Source organism: Coloeus monedula, assembly GCF_965178545.1.
Source record: "Coloeus monedula genome assembly, chromosome: 3".
NCBI classification, from domain to species: Eukaryota; Metazoa; Chordata; class Aves; order Passeriformes; family Corvidae; genus Coloeus; species Coloeus monedula.
The window spans coordinates 54,885,082-54,908,276 of NC_138783.1; the positions used below are offsets into that span (position 1 = coordinate 54,885,082).

Here is a 23,195-nt window from a genome sequence, read left to right on the forward strand (position 1 = left end):
GTTTTTTGGGGTTTTATTTAGTTTACAGAAGCTATATGGGTTGCCTTTTCAGGTAGTTTAATGTATTTATTATACAGTTAAATGTTTTTTATGTTAAACAAAGGCTCGAAAAGCTTGTTAGACTTACCTCCTTAGAATCTCAATGTTATTCAACACTTCAAAGTAATCCTTGTTTTTTTTTCCTGAAAGGTTTGCATGGCCCATGGTAAGGCACCAAGTGGCAGTGTGACAGCAGTGGTATTGACTCTTTAACATGTAATCCTATGCACCTTCACATGCAGTTTCATGAATGGTACTGGTGAGGCATGTGTGGTTCAATGAAAGGTTTCCAAATAGTCACTGAAAAATAATTCTTTGAATGTGCTGGTGATACAGCTTGTGCTGATAATTCAGAGTTTCAGAGGCCTTTGCTTTTTGATATCAAGAGTTTTATGCAGTTTTGTGTTCTGTCGTAAAACAAATATCAGCTGAAAAATAAGGAGGGCATTTCCCTTTGCCACAGGTGGCTGAAACGGAACTTTTGAGTTTCTTGTCATCTTGTTGAGAGACATACCACCCTTGTTGAGAGATCTGAAACACTGATCCGATGAGGACAGCTGTATTCTGTGTTGCTTCTGCCTTCTGAGTGTGTCAAAGGCAGTTTTACAGGGACTGTGGCATTCTTTTCATCTTTTTTTTTTTTTTTTCCTCCAAGGTCTAGTGTCTCTTAAGTCTCTTGTCTTTTGTCAGCTTAGTATTTTTGTGTTTTGTATCACAGTGAAACAAAGTTCCCTTGCAGCCCTTAACACAGCAGCCCTTAACACAGCAGCCCTAATGTGTGCAGTAATTTTCTTCTTTGGCATATGAAATTATTTTCAGATTTGAGGGAACTAGGAATTATTTTTCCTTCAAGTGGAAGGTGTTAGAGAGAGATTCTTCTTATGTAACTCTTTGTATCTGATGTTGGGAGAATATTCAGAAATTCAGGGTAGAAGTGAAACACTTATTTATCTAAAAACATCTAGCATCTTTTGGGGTGAGGTTTATGCTTTATTTTATACAATAACAAAGTGATGAGGAATTTGAAATTAGAAATACTGCTCAACATCTACTTTTGACTCGTAACAAGACTTACAGTACTTGGTGCATTACTGTGGTTATGTCAGCCTGTCAAACACACTGGTAAGTAATTGTTCCTTACCTATGGTGAACTGGGGAGAAGAAATCTCTTGCTACAAAAGCCTTGTGGACTTAAGTCTGACTTGAGTCATGTATAACAACTGAGATGTAATGTTGTAGCACAGCTTGGTAAGTGTTGTGTTCTTGTTTCTTAATAGTACATGCTGCCTGGTAGTTACTCATTTTTACTGTTTGCACTTCGTGCATGGTGCATTAACACCTTGTGTTTAGGAGTGTCCTCATGGTTCAGATTCTGCAGCTGTCATCGTTTTTGTGATTTGTAGGATTTTGCCTATGCCATGTTTTCCCTTTCTGAGATTTGGAGTCTGTATTTTTTATTATTCAGTGAAACAGTTCAGCTTTGGCTTGGGGGTGTTGAGATGTGCTGTTTCAGTGTTCCATGAAGTTACTTGCTTGAGTACATTATGCTGAGAAGTGACCATAGTCAGAAGCTGTGGATGTCAAACCCTGTATTAGATCCATTGGTAACCTCTTGCTAGGCTTCAACTGGTGTGGTATCTGTAGACTGTAGCAGATGTCCTCCCAGCTTGGAAGCTGGGAATGAATCCTGGCTTAAGTTGCAGAATAATATTGTCTCTTCTCTCTGTTTTATCTGACCTGTATTAGCTGGGGAGAATGTTTAGCCTTTCTACTACTGTGTAAATCTATTGTAAGTGCCTGTCCGTTCCCTACATGCTGGGTCTTGCAGGTTGTGTTAAAGTGTGTTATTCTGCTTACAGTGGTAATGATTCCTTGAAGGGAGGCTAGCAGTGCTGGTTAAAACTGCTTCTTTTTTATGCTATTACATTATAATACGTGTGCTTCTTCTGAGGCTGTAGGAAGGTGCTGATGACCTGCTGTATTTCTAAAATGGTTCATCTGAAACACAAGCTTTAAATACTTTCCTTTCAAGAAATGCCAAATCGGGACAAAAAAATTTCTGAATCATTTAAGTCTGTTTTTTGGGGAATAAAATCTGGGCTTTGCCAGTCTTCCTGTCCTATCCTGTCCCACTCTTCCCACCTCACCCCACCAGATAAGATTAGAAATTTTGCCTTTTGATCTGCAAGTTTTAAAATAAGGCTTTCAAAAGTCCAGCAAGAGTATCCAGAATATAGTGCTATATGTATACCTGCATCTTGTGTAATCAGATGAAGTTGAAACATGCTCTAGGTCTTTCATGGCAAAGATGACTAAATTGTGGACATTCAGAGTCGTATCATAGAGCAGTCTGTCACTAGTGTATCAGCTCCAATGGTAAAGAGGAGAAAATCAACCTGGGCAACAGTCTGGAGAAATCCTCAGTAAGCATCATGAATAAAACTAGGTAATCAAGCCAATGTGAAGTGCATTCATGTGTTATTTTATGTACAGTCTATAATTGCCACAATTGTCAAGTATGAATGAAGTAGAATCTGTGGTCTTAAATACATTCATATGCAATGTTCATCTCATATGTCAGGGACATGAAGTGTCAGGTTAGAAATAGTGTCAGCAGACTTCAAGCTAGGAGCACTGATCATGTCCCAGCCGTGGCAACCAGGTTTAACTGCCAGAATGCTCCACAGCCTCTTTGGGGATTTCAGTCCCATATGCTTGTAGGAGGACTCTAGCCCCAACATTGTATCACTGATTCTTGGATGATCCTAATGACCCTGACAAACAGATTTTTTTTTTTTAAAGATCCTATGCCATCAGGAGACTCTGTAAGACTGAGAGCCCTTAGTTTAGTGGGAAGTTAGATAACACTCATTGGTTCCATGGAGTTAAGGCTGAGTGATATCCCAGTTAACAACCTACTTGCTCTGTGAATGGAGAGGCAGCACTGGACTTAGTGGTGGGTACTGCCTGTCCTGCCTTTTAAAGGAGGAAGGTAAAAAGAAAATGTACCAGAGCTGCTTTAAAAGATAAAACACTCATAGTAAGTTTAAAAGGAAATACAAAAGAACAGCTAAAAGGATAAAACCCAGCTACTATGGAGATTGCCTTAAGAGTATTAGAGCTCAGAAGATCTATGGTACTGGTCAGCAAAAATGTGTGCAGAGGTGATAACCTTTTTTATGGGTCTTTCTAAAGAGTGGTAGCTTTCTAAATGAGGAAAAGATGGGAGATTCTTGCACATTAAATTTGAAAACTATAATGGAGTAGTGAAATATTTTGAAGATCAGCTTGATAAAAAACAAAAAAAAGGTAAAAAAATATTGGGACAAAGCTGTAATAGGGTAAGATCAGAGGGGCTGAAGTAATGGAAGTATGAAACAAAGATAAAATCCTAATGGAAAATCTGAGTGAATTATTTGCCCTTAGAAAGCTTAGTCTTCCCAGCAGAGACTTTATGGACGGCTGACTCTGAGTAACTGTCTTTAATAAAGCATTGTTAGAGAAGGTTTTAGAGTAAATTGACGAAATGAGTAGTAATGCCTTGCCTGGGACTGCACTGTATTTGGTTTTCTTCTAAACCAAAAATATCAAGCTGCTGAACTGTTCAGCACAGCATATAGTGTTCCTTAAATCTGCCCTGCTTCCAAAAGAGTGTTAAGTGATAAATCTTATTGTTGTCTCCCAAGGAGCTTCAGATTTTGTCTGATTTTTCTGTTTGGTATAAGTGTTCTAGAGTATTATTGCATAGATAAATGAGTCAGTTGTAAGTGGGGAGCAAATCTAAAAGTAAATTGTGCCTTGCATCAGTTAAATCACTGAGACTTCAAATTCAGCACATACAGTATTGGATTTTGGAGAGGGAAATTCTAGTGGACACTCAGTTGACTGATTATGATGGGGTATGCCTTAAAATTTAACATAATTAGGAATAAAATACGAGATTTTAAGGGAAGGTGGGATGGTGTTGCTAGTGATAAGTTCAGTAGAGTTTTGATGTCTAGAACACAGAATGACCAAGAAAAGGAGACTTTACAGCATTGTTCAACTACATTTTTTTATTGAAATGCTGAGTTACAGACTCATAGAATGATGTGAGTTGAAAGGAGCCGTAGAGATCTAGTTCTAACCCTCCCACCATGGACAAGGACACCTTCCACAAGACCAGGTTGCTCAAAGCCTCATCCACCCTGGTCTTGAACACTTTAGGTTTGGAATATCCACAGCTTTTCTGGGAAGCCTGTGCCAGTGCCTTACCACCCTCACAGTAAAGAATTTCTCCTAGTATCTGGTCTAAACCTGCCCTCTTTCAGTTTAAAGCCATTCCCCTTTGTCCTGTCACTCCATGCTCTGGTAAAATGTCCCTCTCCAGCTCTCTTGTGTCCTGCTTAAGTACTGGTAGACAGCTGTCATGGGGAAGAAGTGTTGAAAAACTTAAGGCTATATAGTATCCTTAAATTTGACATGTTTATTAAGATTATTCCAATATAAAGTTCTAATAGAACAAGAAATTTGAATGACTGGTCTTGCTAGTTGCATCTGATGACTTAATGTGTTCTTCATTTGTTCAGATAAATGAACCTACCTGATGGCCTCCCATTCCCCAGCTATCCAGTCCTTATCATACTGGGCTGTTGCAGCAGGCTCAGATGGTCACAAGTATCAAATGTTTATCAAAATGATGAGATGGGGAAATATGTGCAGTTCTGATAGATGCTGTAGTGCTGGTGTTCTCTTACTGTAGTGAGGACTTGCTTTGTTTAAAGTAGTAGAGTTCAATCTTGTAGATGTAAAAGGAGAATTTTGTCCATGTTTACATTAATGAGCAGGTTAATCAAGCAGTGGGCAGGAAGACAAGCCTTCTTTACTCTCGAGTGAACCCAAGATACTGAATTTCAGAATGGAGAAGAGACAGCTTCAGGGAGATCTTACTGCAGCCTTCCAGTACCTTAAGGGGGCTTATAAAAAGAAGGGAGGGAGGGTTTTTATACAGACAGATAGTGACAGGACAAGGGACAATGTTTTTAAACTGAAAGAGAGTAGGTTTAGATTAGATGTCAAGAAGAAATTCTTCACTGAGGAAGTGGTGAGACATAGGCACACATTGTCCAGAGAAGTTGTTGATGCCCCATCCCTGGCAGTGTTCAAGCTGATGGGGCTCTGAGCAACCTGATCTAGTGAATGCCCATGGCAGGGATGTTGGAACCAGAAGATCTTTAAGGTCCCTTCCAACCCAAACCTTTCAATGATTCTATGAAATGAGTACTGCTGTGCAAACTGGTTGAGAACAGTGAAGCTATTGCATCTATGTCCTGTATATATTCATGGTGTGAAATCTGCTAATTTCTTCTACCTGTGTTTCGTCTTTAGCATGTTTGATATTTTCATAGATGGCTGATGGGGAGTGCTGGTGTTTGCTGTATACTGCTGGTCTTCACTGGTACTTTTTTGTCAGGGAGTTATTTGCCCTAACTCAAAAGGAACATGATAGTGGCAGTGAAGGTCAGTAGCAAGGTTAGGACATAGAAAGTATTTTAAAAGGCTAATTTTAGTTAGTGTGGGTGATCTCGCTGGAACTGCCAGCAGTCATCCAGTCCTGTTCTCCTTTGAATTGCATTCTGATGGTACATGTCTTTTCTACTGATTGTTAAATGAACCTAGGGAGATTGCCTTCAGTAGGCTAAAATTATTCTTCATTCTTCTGGTCTCTCTTAGCTAAGAGGTGTAGCAGCATTGTCAGGAATGCGTTCTGAGTGCCCAGTATCTTTAAGGAGCTGAGATGCTCACAGGCTGGTTTGCTGTGTTTAGGCTGTAGATCCTAAGGAGTCTCAGTACCACTGTACTTTGTTTTCTCTTTCCACAAGCCTGATCGGTCTTGTTGCATTGAGCTCAGTCATCTTCTGATTTTAGCCAGAGAACTGGTATAGGTTATATGTTTGGGTTGTGAATATGATTATATGGGAGGATGAGATTGTCTAACCTGGATTTACTGCTGCCTGTGGTCTGCACATATAAACACGTGGAGAATCATTTCAGTGAAAACATCTGGAGAATCATTCTAGTGAAACGCCATGGGAAAGTCAATATTTTGTACCTTTGCGATACTATTTCTGGTTTGTAACACAGCTTTTTGTAAGGTGTATAATCAAAAAAAAAAAAAAAGAAAAAAGGGAACAAACCAACCAAACAAAAAAACCCAACCCAAGCAAAACATCAGAAAAAACATGTGCATCCTCATAGGAAACATTGAGTTATAAATTATGCACAATTTTCCATGTCTTTTGATAAATAACTGCACTTTTTACTTAGAAACAGCTGATTCCAAAACAGAATACTACTTTCTTGACATACAAATGATTTGGGGTTTTTTTTCATTTACAGACTATGAGAAGACACAGAAATGAAGTTACAATTGAATTGCGGAAGGTGAGTCTGCTTTTGTTTATCAGTTGTGTTACTTTGCTAACAGTGGTCTGGTGTCTTAACTAAATATTTTTCCATAAGCTTTGCTTTATAGCCCCAAACTTACATAGAAATGTGTAAACTTGTTAAATACTAACTGTGGATTCTAATTTAGTTTTCTTCTCCAATTTGCGAAGCTCAGTACAAAAGAGCAGTACTACTTCACTCCAGTGTATCACTTGGAAATAATCTATTTTCAGTTTCTATACCAGTTATTATAGTGGAGCTGTCAGCTGTTCAAATGTTTAAAATCTCTGAATGGAAAAAGGGAGAGTTTTTGCATTTAGAAAGAGAGGTTGTTCTTTTATTTTGTTTTCTGAAAATTATTGCTTCCATGCTATAAAGGGAGTTAATTTGGGGGTCAGATTTTGGCTATATTGGGTAAATGTCAGTATGGCTGGGAAGATCAGGAGTATGAGAGCTGATCTTGTTCACTGCTCTGCCTAATTAGGGCATTTGTTACACCCTTGTCATTCATAACTCTTCCAACAGCCTTTCTAGGCACCTCAAAGACTTGCTCCTAAGAGATGTTTTACAAGCTAAGAGAAGGGGAAAACTTCTGTCTGCCTTTGGGTACCTTCAGTGTATTTGAGGACTTCATACTGGCCCCTTTAGCTTTATCCTGTTGAGACACCTTCAGTTCTTCACCCTTTTCTTGAACGTTCTCTTTCCTAGATTTGACTTGTTGCTGCTCCTCAGATCCAAATTGCCTGTATTTTCCTGGAAGTGTGGAAATCTGAAAGGATGCAGGCTGCAGCTGAGGTTTAAATGGAACAGTGAAAAACAACTCTTACACAGTATTCCTCTTGATATTGAGTATGTTGTTGACAGGCACACAGTCTGTGATCCGTTATATCCTTTGTACACTTCTTAGAGTGCCACAAAGCAAATGTAGTTGTTTGTTTTGTTTGCATGGTTAAATAAATGCAGATTTTAATTTTTTTTACAATTGACTTCTGAATTACATTTCCTTTTTCCAGGCTTTCCCATTCTGTTCCCCAGTATGTTTCAGGGCCTCTACAGCTTGGCATAACCTGTATTTTCTATTAGTTTCATTAATGACCTCATAAGTGTTTGGTTTGAATATTCTGGGTATAGACCAAGCTCCTTTTGATCTCCCATTTGATGCTTATCTCCAGTTTGCCAGTTGAATCCTTGACAGTTTGAGTGGTGCTTGCTTAGGAGTGCACACCCACCGAATTCCATCTTTTTTTTTTTTTTTCATTATTTCCAAACTGAGAAGACAAAATCCTTGCTGGAATCAAAGTGAAGGGTTTGTAAATATAAATTATGTTGATAGAAATCAGCTTGACTTGTTTTTGAGAAATTTTGTCTGCACTTACCACCTGATTGTGTAGGACCAACCAAAAAATCTTGTACTAGTATTTTCCTGGGATCCTTCTGTTCCTCTTGAAAAAAAGATACTTTGTTTTTTCAGGTCTTGCAGAAAAACTTCTCTATCTCATTATATTATAAAAAGTAAATATTTCTAAGATTCATTCTGAGACTATAATAATTTGTCAAATAATTTAATGCAGATGTCTGGAAAATGATCAGCAATGAAAGTTTATGCTGACATGTTAGAGGCCCTGTTTGTTCAGAACTGGTGTAAAACTTGCTTTATAACTCTGAAATCTGTACTGGAAAGAGTCATTCATAGCACTTGGGCAGCCTGTGCCTGCTAGCAAAGCAGAGCTGTAAAAGATGGCTTAACTAATGCAGCATATCCTTATACATCTCGTTAAATTGAGCTGGAATGTGAGTATTCCAGTGCAGTCTTTGGAGAGAGCTTTGCAGTGCAAAGTGAGAGTTTTAATTTTAATTTAATTCTTAAAATTGCGTTTTGTAACAGGTCACAATTTCAAGGCCAGTTTATTACAGAAGCGTGGTGGGGAGCAAGTCAGACACTTAAGGCAAGGGATTGTTCTGTGTGGAAGGAATCCTCCATGTGCCAGTAATATGTGAGTGAAAACGAGAGGAAGCCTATGAGCTGCCGGTGACTTCTCACTGAAAATTGCACACGCAAAGATCAGTTACACGTTTAGAGGAGAAGCCTGAGCATGGATGTAGGTCAGACTGTAAATGAAGAGTGAACAGCAGCTGCAGCACTCTTAAATGCAGGAAGTGGTGTTCTTCTGGAGTGTTGGTTGAAAATCTTCACTGCAGAGACCAGAAGAAATCTGCTTTAATAATAAATTTAGCATGTGTCAGCTCAGGTGGTGCTGGTGGGCAGCTGGTTTGCTGTGAGAACTCTGTGGCAGATGAGATTCTGTAGCATTGCTTCTGGTATGGAATTGAGACTGAAATGTTGAGGGATGTGTTTTATCAAGTTCCAGCAGTGGAAAGGATAAGTTGTAATATCATTGCTTCAGTCTTTATCTTTACAGTTAACACTGCTACTCTAGCATGAGTATGCCAAATTCAGGAAATTTGTTGGCATGACCTTAGTAATCCACTGGTGCCTCTTCAAAGCAAAGGGCTATCTTCTCTTCATTGCAGCTACCCAGATGCTGCATGTATACCTGGCTTTGAAGAAAAGAGACAAATTGAGTATATTCTTGATCTGTACAGTTGAAGCACTACATAGTCATGGGTCTTTTGATTCACTGTGGATATAAATATTAAATGAATGGATCTAATGAAGTTGCTCACATCTCTGTTTAGGAAGATGGAATAAATAAAAAATCATGGCTTTGAACAGTAGTAAACAATTTCTGCGTGCATCAGTGTGAGGTGTTTATTCTCTTGAAATTACAGACATCAAGGTGCATTTGCAACACATTGTGTTTCAAGAATATATTATCTCTATTCACTATCTTCACACCACAACTCTTATTCAGGAAGAAACTATTCTTCTTCCCATTTATTTCCCAATCATTTATTGTTTGCTTAGGAATTTAATTAACAAAGGTTAATAAAGCTGTCTGGCATGAAAGGGTAGCAGTAGTCTGGCAGATTCCAGGTTGAGGCATGGGTTTGCATCATGAGCCAGTCAGATGACACTCCTGATGGTCAGATGCCCTTGTACTGATTCCATGTTGGCTTTGTGTTCTTTGCATTTTGAGAATGGATCTGCTACATTTCTGGAAAGATAGTCTTGGTCTCTGTTTGTTGTTTGTACAGCCAGCAGGCCTGAGAGCTTAAACAATAGCCATCTCCCTTACCTGACAGACAAGATAACAGTGTCAGTTTTGGTGATGGAGACTGCCTCAGGATATAGAATACAGAACCTTTCAGTGTAGTGTCTTGGTGAAGTCTGATTAAGAGTGTTTATCACTTGGTTTCAGCATCACAGAAACCTGAAGGCTGCTCTGTTAGTAACAGGAACCCTGGAATTAATTGGCTTAGTCTCAATCTAAAGGGATGTAGGGTGGATGAGCAATGGTTAGGATTCAGTTTAAGGTTCTATATCTAAAGGAATCCTGTAACTCCATTGCTCTGAGAGATCCTTTGATTCTGGGTGCTTGGCTTTCTCTGAGGATGAAATTTGACTTGGGCCACTAGTGTGCCTAAAGAAAGGTAGTCCTTAGCCAGGTCAATGATACGGTCATTGAGTTAGATGTCACGCTTCAAAGGAAGCCTTAGCACTCCTAACCTCAGCAGAAACACAGGATACTGGCCTGCTAACTGGAATCCTAAGAACTTCCACGATCTCTCACAAGGTTTATTTTTGGCTTTCTTGGCAAATTCAGCTGCCCCTGAGAGCTCATAGACATGAGCTCATGAAAGCTCTAATTGCCAATTAAGTTTGGTGCAAGGCAAAGCAATTATTTGCTAAATAAGTGGTGGATTAAAGAGTCATGGGCATAAGTCTTTTTTTTACCTCTTTCCCTGGCATACTGTCCTTGTTTCTACTCTGATCTTGCTTAAATAAGATTGCATATGTCCGTGGTAGCTCCTAAATAAAGTAGAAGAGTCCTTGAAGAGGGGAGTGTGTCTTCATGTTGCTAGGAGTGCTTGGGTGGGAAAAACCTTTTTCTGATTCTCAGTAAGTCTGAAAATCCAAAAGAAAAAAATCTTCAGTTTCAGGATAGTAAAACTTGCATCAGTTACATGTCTTTTTCAGTTCAGTATGTATGTATAGCTTTTTATTCACTGTAAAGAACATATTTTAGTACACAATATAAGTCTACCAGTTCCAAGAATGACTACAACGACAGGGACACCGAATCACTATTAGTATGTTTGTCTGGAAGTTTCCCTATCAAGTGTTAGTAGCACAAATTCTTGGAAAAGAATTTGCATTTACTTGTCTCAACTGATTCATTTAAAAAAAATAACCCTAAGAGGAAAATTACATTCCTAATGGATTCTTTTAGAGGCTTAGTTGAAAAGGGCTCTGAAGAAATTCTTTGGAGGCTTGCTTGAATCCATTTTGGTGAGACCATGCTGTTCCCTGAATTAAGAGGCCTCAATCTTTGCAATCCGTGCTTAGGGCTTAGGCCATACACTGGTGTTTACTTATTTTTAGTCAATCTGCTCCTCTTCTGAGACAGATAAGCACTAACCAAACAGGAACATTGTGATTGCTCACTGTTGTGACAAAGGGGAATTAGCAAACTCAAATGTAGAAACGTTGCCTATGTCTCCTAACTGTGTATCTGTAGCTATGTGCTTTGTCTGAAGAACAATCTTGGAATCTAACTGCCTTTGCATGCAAGTGGCCTCGTATCCATGGGTTGTAGAATCATCAAATTGACCCGTTCACCTTTCTTACAGTTCTACAGGGTTTTTTAAAATCTCTCTAGGCGTTAATGAATTCTAAGACAGTAAGTAGAAACAACTAATGGTCCTTTCCAAACCATTAAATAAGTTAACTCTTTCCCCAGATTCATATCCAAGAGCTGTTAGTAAAGGCTCACTTAGGCTACATAGCCCACCTAAGAAAACTTTCATTAAAAGGATATTCAGAAGAAGTTTTCAGAGCATCCCTTTAATATGATGAGGTTAGAGTGGTAGGCATTTTCTTTTTTTTTTTTTTATGATGCACCATGACAGGTACTCTCACCTTCTAAAACCAAAATTGGAGATTATGTGTAAGTAAAGCCTAGCAGTTCAGCTCAGCCTGTCACAGTGGTAGCTTAAAAGAGATGTCCAGAAAACCTGAATCTACCTCCACCACTGGCTTGGTCCCTCAGTCTTTCCTTGGATGTAATTGTAAGGGGAAGAGCTACTTGTTGTCATCTGTGAGTATATGTAATACTGGTGTAGCGGGTTGAGCTCGAAACCGGGCAGAAACACTAATTAAATGTAGTGGTTTTGGTTCAAAATATTCATTACTTACTTATTTTCCTTCTGTGAGATAAGAATTAGGAGAAAAGCAAAGCAGGCACAAACCTTAAACAGTTGCAGTACAATGAAAGAGTTTTATTACTAATAGAATTAAAAGTAAAGAGACAATAACAAAACAAAATTAAAGCAAATCCCCCCCCCCCCCCCCCGCCCAGCACTTCTCTCCTTTTACCTAGCTCACACAAGGGATAACAGAACATGGGATGTTAGTCAGCGTTCCAGTTCTTGAAAAGTCTCTCTGTTATGCTTAAGGGAAAAAAGGGTTTTTCCTTCAGTTGCACGTGGTTCCCAAACTGCCACTAACAGCAGACCCGCCCGGAAACAAACAATCTGCTGTGTGTAGAACATCTCTCCCATGAAAAATCTCACAGTTCCTTCACACTACAAAACATGGGCCATCACATGGGGTTATTCATCTTTTTAAGGATAAGTTCTTTTGGCCTGCACACAAAGGCTTTTCTTCACCACAAGTCTCTAGCAGCCTCTTACTACTTCTATATAGCCTGGCATAGGCATTCTTCACAATCTTCACAGGCACACGAAGATACTCCATCCCCCCATGTTCTTCAAATGGATTAAAGAGACAAACAGTTTGTGGTATTACAGTTTCTTACCACGGCATGCAAGAAGGTTTCTTTTAAGCTGCCCGCCAGAATCGCGGCACCGCCCTCTTTTCTCCCGCTGCCATTTCCAGCTCCGTCCCATGGGACTCACTTCTCTTTCTCTCTGACTCTGACACCGCCATGCTGAAGAGTGTTCTTGTTCGGGCTTTACGGTGGGGAAAGCCTCGCTCCCTCTGTGCTGCTGGCTGCGTGGTGTCGTCTTCAGTTCAGCACGAAGTGTGCTGGCTGCAGACAGGAGGCTCTGCCGGCTCCCGTTGACTCCGCCGGCTCCGCATGGAGAGGAGAGGGACCCGCCGGTCCCCAGAAGCCGCGCTGGATGGGTTTAGCTGTGAGCAGTCCATGGCTGGTTTTAGCTGCCTGTGGCTCTGAGGCAGTCCCCCCCAGCCACCCAGGGTCCGTGCCACAGCGTTGGGAAAGGGGCAGTGGCCCCAGCCCGGCCCGGCAGGGCCGGGAGGCTCCGGAGCCCCCCTCACCTTCTGGCACGCGAGCTCCGACCAAAAGAGGAAGTTCCGCCTTTCTGTGCGGTTTAAATATGTAAATTGTGAGAAGCATAATTGGTCTTAAAGACTGTCCATCAACTCAGGGTCAACCCAATACAACTGGCTAGCATTAGGAACTTCAGTTCCTGATGTTGAGATGTTCTTAAAGTTCTGCTTTTGGTCCTCAGAAGACTGAAACATAATTATCTTAAGTTTGTGCTACAAGAACTTTGACTGGCTACTGAGCTCCTAAACTTTCCCCTGACCAGAAGAAACACTTTGTAATGGTATTTGTTACCTGTGGGCAAAGATTTTCTTGTTTATTTCTTTTCCCTTTTAATCTTGAAGCCGCAGAACAGTTGACATTCTTCATAGAGCTTTCCTGCATGTCCAGTGCTGAAAAATACGTAGAAATTCCTATTTGACACCCTTCACAGTTCCATTAGAGCATCCCATTGGCCATGTCCCATAGTACTAAGTGCAGTGCAACACAGAGCTTGTTGGATGTTCTCTTTACCCATAAGGAGTCTTCCGTTAATCATGTTTTTGAACATTTGAAACCTGCTTGCATTGGTATACATTTTTTTTTAATCCTATGGCCATCTTCCAAGAAGATAAACAAAAGAAGTACCAGGATCTGCAGGACTTGCATAACTTCCTCTTCCTCTTCATGGAGCTTGACCATCCCACTGTCGATGAAGCAAATGATGGGCATCTGTCATTAAAACTGGACGAGAAAGTGCACTCCTGGTATCATTACTGTTATCTATTAATTTGGCATGTTTGCCAATGCTTTTGTTTGTATGGAAACCTTTGTAGGCTGCTGTAGGGGGATCTCTACCATAAAGTTGGCAATGCTTATAACCAGCAGTCAACAGCTGTTTATGAACTTTCATACTTACTGTACATAGAACACGTGGTTCAGGCAGTGTTGAAGATCACTTTAGAAGGAGACCTGCTGAATTTTGTTTGTGACAAGGTCTTACCCTTCATCAGAGATTCTACTCTGATGCCTCTACCTTTGAAAGGGCTATCTCACCATGCTTTGAACAGGACAGCTGTATCCAGGTACACTCATTTGTCTTTGTTTTCACCCCAGGAGCCTGCAGAAGAGGCTGGTGCTTTGATTTAGGCAAAACCTTTTTGGGTTTGCTACAATATGTCGAAATACAAGCATTTTAAGGCCACAGCAGGCTGCAATTCGTCTTCTTTTACCTAATGTAGGAGAGTGATTGGTTTGTTAAATTACTGGAGAGAGGAGTTTAGCTGTCCAGGGATTGGACTCTTGCAGATGAACAGAGCTGTTTCAAATAGCCCTGGAAACACGGTTTAGGACTGGAAGGTTTCATGAATGCTTTGACTTTATAAGAAATGCTAATTAGAATAGAAACTTTTAGTACTTCTCAGTAAGTACTAGCCTCTGCCTCAGGCTGCTGTGGAAGCACCTCTGTATTGGTTCTTGACAGTTGTTTTTCAGCCCAGCCACCTGCAAACAGTGAGTATCTACAGGAACATTCTTGCTTCTTCTTTCTTTCCTTGGCTGAGGTAATTTTTTCTGGAGCCCATTGCACCATGTGACTGAAGACATTGCCTGCACTCAGAAACTGCAGTGTCAATCTGCAGTCAGTTATGTCCCATGAAGTTCCTCTCTATCTCTTAAGGGGGAGGAATATCTTGGCCTTGGAACATGGACTGTTACTTGTACTTAGTTTGGTTAACATTAACATTGGGAGGTGTTCTCTGAGGTACGCTCGGGTTGCCAAAGGAATTGGATAGTTGTGTCTGCAGGTATAGAAGGCTTAATGGAATAGGAGAGAACCAGGCTCCTGTTCAGCTCAGTGTCTGTTATGGGAAAATCGGGTAAATACATTACAGGTCTTTATGGTGAATCCATCTGTTACTGTGTTCTGCATGATGCAGTTTATCTGCACAGTGCTACTTTCTCGGCATTTAACTGCCTGCTCAATTCCATCTTCCTTCTGTCCAGATCCACTTGCTGACAAAATGCCTGTGGTGCTTGTCTGTATGGATGTGATCCATGTATACAGCCATTACTGCACGGCTCTGGAGAGGCTGCCACAGCCAGTCTAGGTGGTCTTGTGCACTCTTTGAGGATCTAGTTTCTGTACTTAAAACTTGACTCAAATTAAACTGTGCTAAGTCTGTGGGATGTTGTCTTCTGCATTAAAGGGTTATTCTGGTGCTTGTTTGTTGTTTTAGCATTGTCTTATCTTTTAAAAAAAAAGTATTGCTTGGGAGGATTTGAAACTTGTTTTAAATTCTTTTAAGATGTCTAAAAGGTAAGCAAGAAATTTTTGGTCCTAGGACTGCTGGTTTTTTTTAACATATAATAAAATATTGGGGACTCTTCAATACATGACTCTATTTAGAGGCTTTTTATGTATTACAAACAAGGTGTGGTATAATAAAATCTCTTTAGTGAGTACTGTGGTTATCAGATAATTTGAGACTGAAAAGCCTGCCTTTCCCTGCTACCATGCTAGATTTCTTCTTGGTGTTAGAGCTGGCTCTTACTCTTTTTCAACATTTTGCATCATTAAAGAATGAAATCTTAATGTGCTTGTTGAAAAAGCAAAACCAAACATAAAAAGGTGTTCAGATACACATACTGCGTCATCATCTTCCGTTGCCCCTTCTGTCTTTGTATCTCTAGACATACCAAACAAAATATCAAGTCTAAAATTTAGAAGAGACCATTTCACAGTTTTGGTATAATACTTCTAGTACATTTTAAATTTGTAAAAAAGTGTAAACAATTGATGATTTGTTTTTCTTTCTTTTTAAATTACAGTTTTATGTCTTCAAATTTGTTAAATTGGGAATGTTAAAATGAAATGTTAAATGGGTACTTTACCACTGGAAAGATAATTTTATTCTTCTGTAAATCCTTAACGGAGCTAAGACTGGAGGGTGTCTTGTTTTAAGTCAGAAATTAGGCTAACAGCATGAGTAGGAAATACTGCAAGTGCCAGTGTGCATGGAGCAAGCTACTTTACACACAAGATGCAAATAAATGTGACCAGGGAGCTTTGAAACAAGTTTAGCTGAAAAATAATCCTACACTGAAAAAGAATTTCTGTTATGTGTGGCTAAATGTTAACGTCATGCAGAGCTTATGAGTATTGTAAATGTCTGTTGGAAAGCCAATCCCCAAACTGTAAGTTTTGATTAATTCAAATGTCATGGATTGTTGTAGATCTGTCTGATTAGCAAGCTGAGAGATTCTTACAGCTGAAATACTGCAAATTCTATTTGCAGTTACAAATACCTTTAAAAAAAGGAAACCTTATCTCTACTTATGTGTTGAAAGGGTCCATTGTGTATCACCACCCTGTACTAATAAGCATTAAAAGTGGCTTTATTTTTTGTCATTCCTTTACAGAACAAAAGAGATGAACATCTTTTGAAAAAAAGAAATGTTCCTCAAGAGGAAAGCTTAGAAGACTCTGATGTTGATGCTGACTTCAAAGCAGTAAGTTCCTTGATTCTGGAATTATTTTTAAAACTTTGGCGATTTCTCTAAACAATGCATTCTGTTGTCTTGCAAACAAATTTTGAAAGCAAATTTATGAACTAATACACTGTTAAAATAAGTTTGCTTGTATTAAATGTATAAGAAGGCTATAATTTATCAGCAAAATTACTAACACTTTTTTTTTCTTTTCAAGCAAAATGTAACACTAGAAGCTATACTGCAGGTATGTTATATTTAACTTTTTTTTTTTAAACAAGAGGGGTGTGTTCTGTGCATTTTAAATTTTTACTGTGTTTTTTAATTATTTTTTCAGAACGCCACAAGTGACAACCCAGTGATCCAACTGAGTGCTGTCCAAGCTGCAAGGTAAAAAAAAAATGAAGATACAGAAACATAATTTATACACATCTTTCATTATGAAAGTTACTTACTTTTGCTTTTAATTTGACAGAAAACTCCTATCCAGTGACAGAAATCCACCTATTGATGACTTAATAAAATCTGGAATTTTACCAATTCTGGTAAAATGCCTAGAAAGGGATGATAAGTAAGTATTCTTTTAAAAATGTTCATTGTTACTGGAAGTATGCACCCCCCCCCCCCCCCCAAAAAAAAAAAAAAAAATCATTATTTGAAATGAAACTGAGGTTTTCAGCACCATATAATCTGACACAGTGGATCACATTCCATGATGGTAAATCATAAGTTCTCCAGGAATATTTATTCTGCCACTGAAATGTCATTTAATTTTTTAGAGCTTGTTTGAGCGTATCCAGCTAATGGAGAGAGAAAACCTTACTACGTTTCTCACTGGTTTTCAGTACTTCAGTGTTTTACCAGCTGTTTTTAAGAAACCTGCCACAGGCTTGTTGTGTGTATGTGCATGAAGGCAGAGAACATGCCTGGTCTTTTCCAGAATACATTTGTCTTTTTCATTAAGATGATTAGCTTAAGTTTCTGGTTTCTTCTCACTGCAAGGTGTGTTTCCTTCTGGCTCTCTGCTGCTCTCTTATGTGATGGTAGAACATGGTGAGCATGCTCTCTGAGTCCTTGTTAGAAAACAAGAACTTCAGTAAAGAAGGTAGAGAACACTGAGCATATAGTTGCAAGAATTTAATGATGTGTAAGAAACAAAATGTGCCATATTCAACAAAGCATGAGCCCCTGATTCAAATAGATGGGGATTAACACAATTGAGGTAAATATTTTAGCCTGTCTTTGATTTTGACATAAATGTATTTATAATATTTCCATTTTCAATGTTATTTCTGAAGCTATGAGAGCTAGGAACTTCAAAAATATGGTTTGTTATTTTTGGTATATTTTGATGGCTGCAAAAATACGAGCTCTGAGTGGGGGGGGTTTCTAGCTTGTTTAACAAAACAGTTGCTTAGAAGGCAGCTGACAATAATGTTCAAATCAGGAAAGCATTTTAAATTGGGTCATGAATATCTGCTCTCGAAGTAGATGGCTCAGTGCTTTGAAAATTCCTTTAATTTGAATTGTCTGCTAGTTTTTGTATGATTTACCTTTGTAAATGTTTAGTAAGTCTTTCAAAATTGAACTCAACATTTTAAAGCAGTCCTTTTAATCGTGATTGCTATATAATACTTAATAGAGTTAAACTCTGAAAAGATTTTGCATAACAAATCATTAAAGCTGTTGTTCATGTTAATACTTGAAAGCTTATCACAAGAGAAAGAAAAAAGGGACTAGCATAAAACTAGAATTTTAATGCACTTGGTCCTAAAATTTCAAGGTTTGTAGGTAGCTGCTGACAGCTACGATTTGTTTTTACCTCCTGTTTAATTCTTTTGCAATCTCATCCTCAATAAAACCTCAAATTGCTTTGGAAATTAATACACAAAAAAGTTTAAAAGAAGCAGGTACTATGGCTATATATTAAGCATGACTGATAAAGACACAAAGAACATGGAAATGAAAGTCACCTAACAGTAAATATTCTCTGTTCTTCCTAAATGCAGACACTTGCTGTTGTGCTAATGACCACGGGCTGTAAACTGTTTTGTAGCTTGTAGAACTCTTAACCTTCAGTATTTGCTTGAACAGCAGTTTTCATGCAAACTGTTTTACTAAACTGCTGTTGGCATAGACAACGGTTGGCAGACATCTTGGAAGAGACATCCTCCCAGCTTTCATGACACTTGTAACTAATTTTATCTGTATTTAATAAGTAAGGTGTGTTGCTGTGTTTTCATACTGATTCTAGATCTTTCCCCTGTCTGTGATGGAGCAGAAAAATGTCTGTATCCAAGTATACCAGCTTGCACTTGATCTGGAATGTAATATTGGAAGAATCAAGTTTAATTCGTTGTTTGGATTTTTTTTGTTGTTGTTGTTACTAATAGTAATTCAGAGCAATGGATGGTTTACAAAAGGTCACAGAATGCAAAATTTCTTTTTTCTTACAGCTTTTCCCCTGAAATATCCAGGCTTGGATGTTGGGGTTTTTAAAATTTTGGCCCAGTGGTACTGCCTAAATGTAGAGTATTTCAGATGGATACAGCTAGTAATACTGAAATGAGCCATAAAATAGTCTTCAGATCATGTTTCAACTTACTAGTATAAAATTATTTCATTACAGTCCTTCATTACAATTTGAAGCTGCATGGGCATTGACTAACATAGCATCAGGCACTTCTGCACAGACTCAAGCTGTTGTACAGTCGAGTAAGTATTACAACTTTGGTTTTCTTGGGGAGGAGGCAGTGGTGGTGGATATTGTGGGAAATACAAAGGGAAGTATTTGGATAATGGATGCCATTTCTTATCAATGCCATTAAAGTAATAAATACATGTTTGTCCTAAAGATTTAGCAAAGACTACAGAAGCATTTCTATGTTTACTCTCAAACATTAATCTGGTTGTCACTACCAATTAATGTTAAGGATCCCAGACAGGATTTTCCCATAAAGAGGATAGAGAATGACAGGTGATACAATAACTGACAAAAGTTTTAGTCCTTTCTCATTCTCGGTTTGATTTCTGAAATCGTGTACCATTAATTGCTCCGTGACTAACACTTAAGTTAGGAATTAATTCTTTCTACCTCAAAGGTATGTTCATAAATCTTATTAAAGTTGTTAAATACGTACAGTTATGTAAGGTTGCACATTTAAATACATTGTTAAGAAAATGACCATCCTTTCCTTGTCTGTATGATTAGTATCTACTGTACGCACAAGTTTGTTGTGTTGCTTTCATTTCTTGTTTAACCAGACAGTGAGAAAGGAAAGAAACTCTGAAGTTAACTGAAGATAAATTAAGCAAATACATTTTTCAGAATTATATCTATAGCTTTGATGGATCAGCATACTTATCTTAAAAAAATCACCTTTAATCACCTTAAAATAAATACAATATGTTGTCATTAAACAGTAGATTATAGATAAGGAAATATATAATAAACTGTCTTTATTTACTCATATTCCGATTTTTATATGGGAAAATGGTGACTTAGTTATTTGACTTTTTTTAAAGTGTATGAACCTGCCTATCAAATGAAAATGCTGGTTTGTATGTTTCCATGGCTGATAAAATAATTCATTAATTATTAGATTCTGTATAGTTAAGGTATTTGAACAATAGAATAATAATTATTATTAACCAAAATAAACTTTGGTTAAAGTGATCTTACCAAAATGAGCTTTGGATAAAAATCCAAAAGCTTTAAAAAAAAAAAATCAGTATCTTGAATTTGTTTCAAAAATTCCTAATGTGATTTGGGCACCTCTGTTTTTAGATTGCTTTTCTGGTGTCTAAGTACCTTTGAAAATCTACTCCCAAGTTTTTTCTTCCTTCTCAACTTGTTCATTGGTTAGTCATTGTTTTCTTTCTTTTCCATGTCCCACAATGTTACCCTGTTTGAATGAATCTAACAGAATGGATGTTTATAGTTTTTGCGTTGCAGGAAAAAATGTGGAAAAAATCTCAAAGTAAAAATTAAAAGTAGAATAAAAGTATGTACAGCACAACTAAAAGCATTGTTGGTACCTGAACAATTACTAGAAGTTCAAGTTGGGACACAGGTCTCCCAAAATCTGTTTAGTTAATGCTTGAAAAGAAGAAAATGTACTAAAATGACTTCAGAGAATCAAAAAGCATTTTACTCATGAAGAGAAAATGGATGAAGTTTAGTCTAAAAATCTTGCTGCTTTGCTTGGGAGATGACTAAGGGAAAACAGTCTCCCAGGTCTTCTCCCTTTAGATAAGGAATGGTTTGAGGAAACAAAGCAATAGACCCTTGCAGCTACAGAAGAGGCTGGTGCAGCCTTAATACAAAACAAAGCGGCCTCCTGCAGTCAGGAGGGACAGATGGTATTTGGAAGGCCCAGCAAAAGAGGAGAAGTACTATATGCACAGAATAGCTCTTGGCAGGAGCCAGTTTGGAGCAGGAGTAATTAATCTTTTGAGAGTGGTAGGTCAGGTAACCTCAACTCATGCTCTCTCAGGTTGTCCTCCTGCTTGAGTGCTATTATGAAATAACTTCATTCCTGGTTTTGACAGCATACCAGGATTGCAGTCTGGTATAAACTACATAGTTGACCCTCTTCTCTGAAATATGTTGAATGCATATATGGCTGAATTGTCAATCTCAATCTCAATTGCTGAGAAGGAAGCTAAAATATTCCACTTGAGCTAATGGAAGTGGGATGATTATTACAAGACTGAGTGTTCTTAAGCAACAGTGTGCTGCTGTCCCTGCTAGCTTGTCAGTTACAGGCAATGGCTGAATCACTCCTCTGGGGTGGGGAAGGAATTTCAGGTTGTTTTTATTCTTCATCACTCTGTATTTTTCAGGAACACACATCAGAGTTTTTTGCCTTATTATCGCGCTACATTATCAACACAATATTGATTCACAGTTGCTCACAAACTGTGTTGCACTTTTTAAAAATTTCCGAAGCTATTTCTGCAAGAAAAATTACTCTCTAACAGTATGTAAATTGATCTAGTTTATTCAGGCTATAGGATGAGTGTGATCATATACAGATACAAAAAATTGCTGCAGGAATTACTGTCTTTTAAACAGTATGGGTTGTCTGAAGGAAAACAGTGCATGGGAATAATAGTGGGATGGTTTCTTAGCTCTATCAAATATATTTAATTCCACAGAGAATGTTATCTAAAATTAGTACCACTTCCTTAATTTGGTATGTTGCTGGCATTATATAAGAGCAAATTAAAACGTGTCTTGGGACTGGCAGATGGACATAAATCTTCACTGCATATGGAAACTAACTATAGCCACCTCTTGGGAGGAAGCTATTTTCTTAAAGTCAAGATATGAAGCACGTTTGCACAAGTAGGCATGTCATTCTGCTTGGTATGTGTTGTGATCCTGGATAACTGGAAAATCTGAATTACCAGGACGTGAAACCTCACACCTGCATACTTGAGGGTCTGCCTACCACTTTGAGAAAAATGAGAAAATGTATAAATGTGGGGAGCATTGTTGTTTAATAATTCTATTCTCAAGTCTATTTTTCCCTTCTCTAGATAAATATAGAAATGTTTAACTGAGGTTTTGTGCACGCTTGATAATAAAAACATGTATGAGGCATGGTGGAGAATGTGTTCTGTTTAAATCAGTGAAAATGTTGCTCATATACCAAGATTTAGTATTAAACAAATCCAATCTTTGCATTCTGCAGATGCAGTACCCCTCTTCTTGAGACTACTTCATTCACCACACCAGAATGTTTGTGAACAAGCTGTCTGGGCTCTTGGAAATATTATAGGTAACTTGTTGTTTTAATGATTTGAATTCAGGGAGCATTTCATTTTAGAACTTTGAACATTGGCATTATCATAAGAGACTATGTTTCCTCTGAATTCTGTGTCTTGATATAATTTTTTTAAAATACATAATGTGGCCAGAATTACATATGTACCTCCTGTTTTTTTTCTAAATAATAGTATAACTTGCTATGCAAAATATTAACAGGATAAATTTTGTGTTTCCTAAAATATACATACATGGCTGTACGTATGTATATTTAATGAAATATGACCTTTTAGTAGTAGACTGTTGGTGAGGAAACATAGAATTTCAGTATCCCAACATGTCATTGCATACATTTCAAGATTTTCCATTTTTAATGTAATTTCTTTTGCAACAATTTTCATTTCCGTAGGTGATGGTCCTCAGTGTAGAGATTATGTCATATCACTGGGAGTTGTCAAACCTCTTCTGTCCTTCATCAATCCCTCCATTCCCATCACCTTCCTTCGGAACGTCACATGGGTCATTGTAAATCTCTGCAGGAATAAGGACCCCCCACCGCCTATGGAGACAGTTCAGGAGGTAAATAAAGAATTATGAGACAGATAATGTTTTATACTCTGGGCTAGTAGCCAAATGTTTTACATTGTCATACTATGAATTTCTGCATGTTTTTTGTCACTGCACATGTGTTGTACCACTTACCAGTTGTTACATGAAATACTTTGACCAATTTGGTGGTTCTTACAATGCCTGTAATAAAGGTATTTGTAGTGTCTGAAACTGAGTAAGACTAAAGTGATGATCTATACAACAAAAAATTAACACACTAGAAAGCATTAAAATAGTCAGCATTACATGTTTTCATTTAAAAAAAGGCTACAAATGTGATTTTATATGTAGAAGAATTCAAATGTAATTATTTTCAGCAAGAAGAAGTGTAAGTAGTGTGGTTTGTGTTTCAACTCAGTGTGAACATGCAGTCCACGCCAAGTCCCAACCTGAGCAGAAATCCTGAAAAGCCTTTTAAACTGGTGAACAGAGCAAATGCTCCAGTAGAT

At 38.1% G+C, this 23,195-nt stretch overlaps 1 protein-coding gene across 1 annotated transcript in view; it reads left to right on the top strand.

Annotated features, from left to right (window-relative positions):
* KPNA3 (karyopherin subunit alpha 3) overlaps positions 1–23,195 on the top strand; it is a 49,368-nt gene that overhangs the window by 13,418 nt on the left and 12,755 nt on the right. The window contains exons 2-9 of the mRNA XM_082277985.1: positions 6,418–6,462; positions 16,296–16,385; positions 16,582–16,611; positions 16,702–16,754; positions 16,840–16,935; positions 18,994–19,079; positions 22,064–22,150; positions 22,547–22,716. Coding sequence (XP_082134111.1) covers positions 6,418–6,462; positions 16,296–16,385; positions 16,582–16,611; positions 16,702–16,754; positions 16,840–16,935; positions 18,994–19,079; positions 22,064–22,150; positions 22,547–22,716 — 657 coding nt within the window. The remainder of the gene's footprint in view (positions 1–6,417; positions 6,463–16,295; positions 16,386–16,581; positions 16,612–16,701; positions 16,755–16,839; positions 16,936–18,993; positions 19,080–22,063; positions 22,151–22,546; positions 22,717–23,195) is intronic.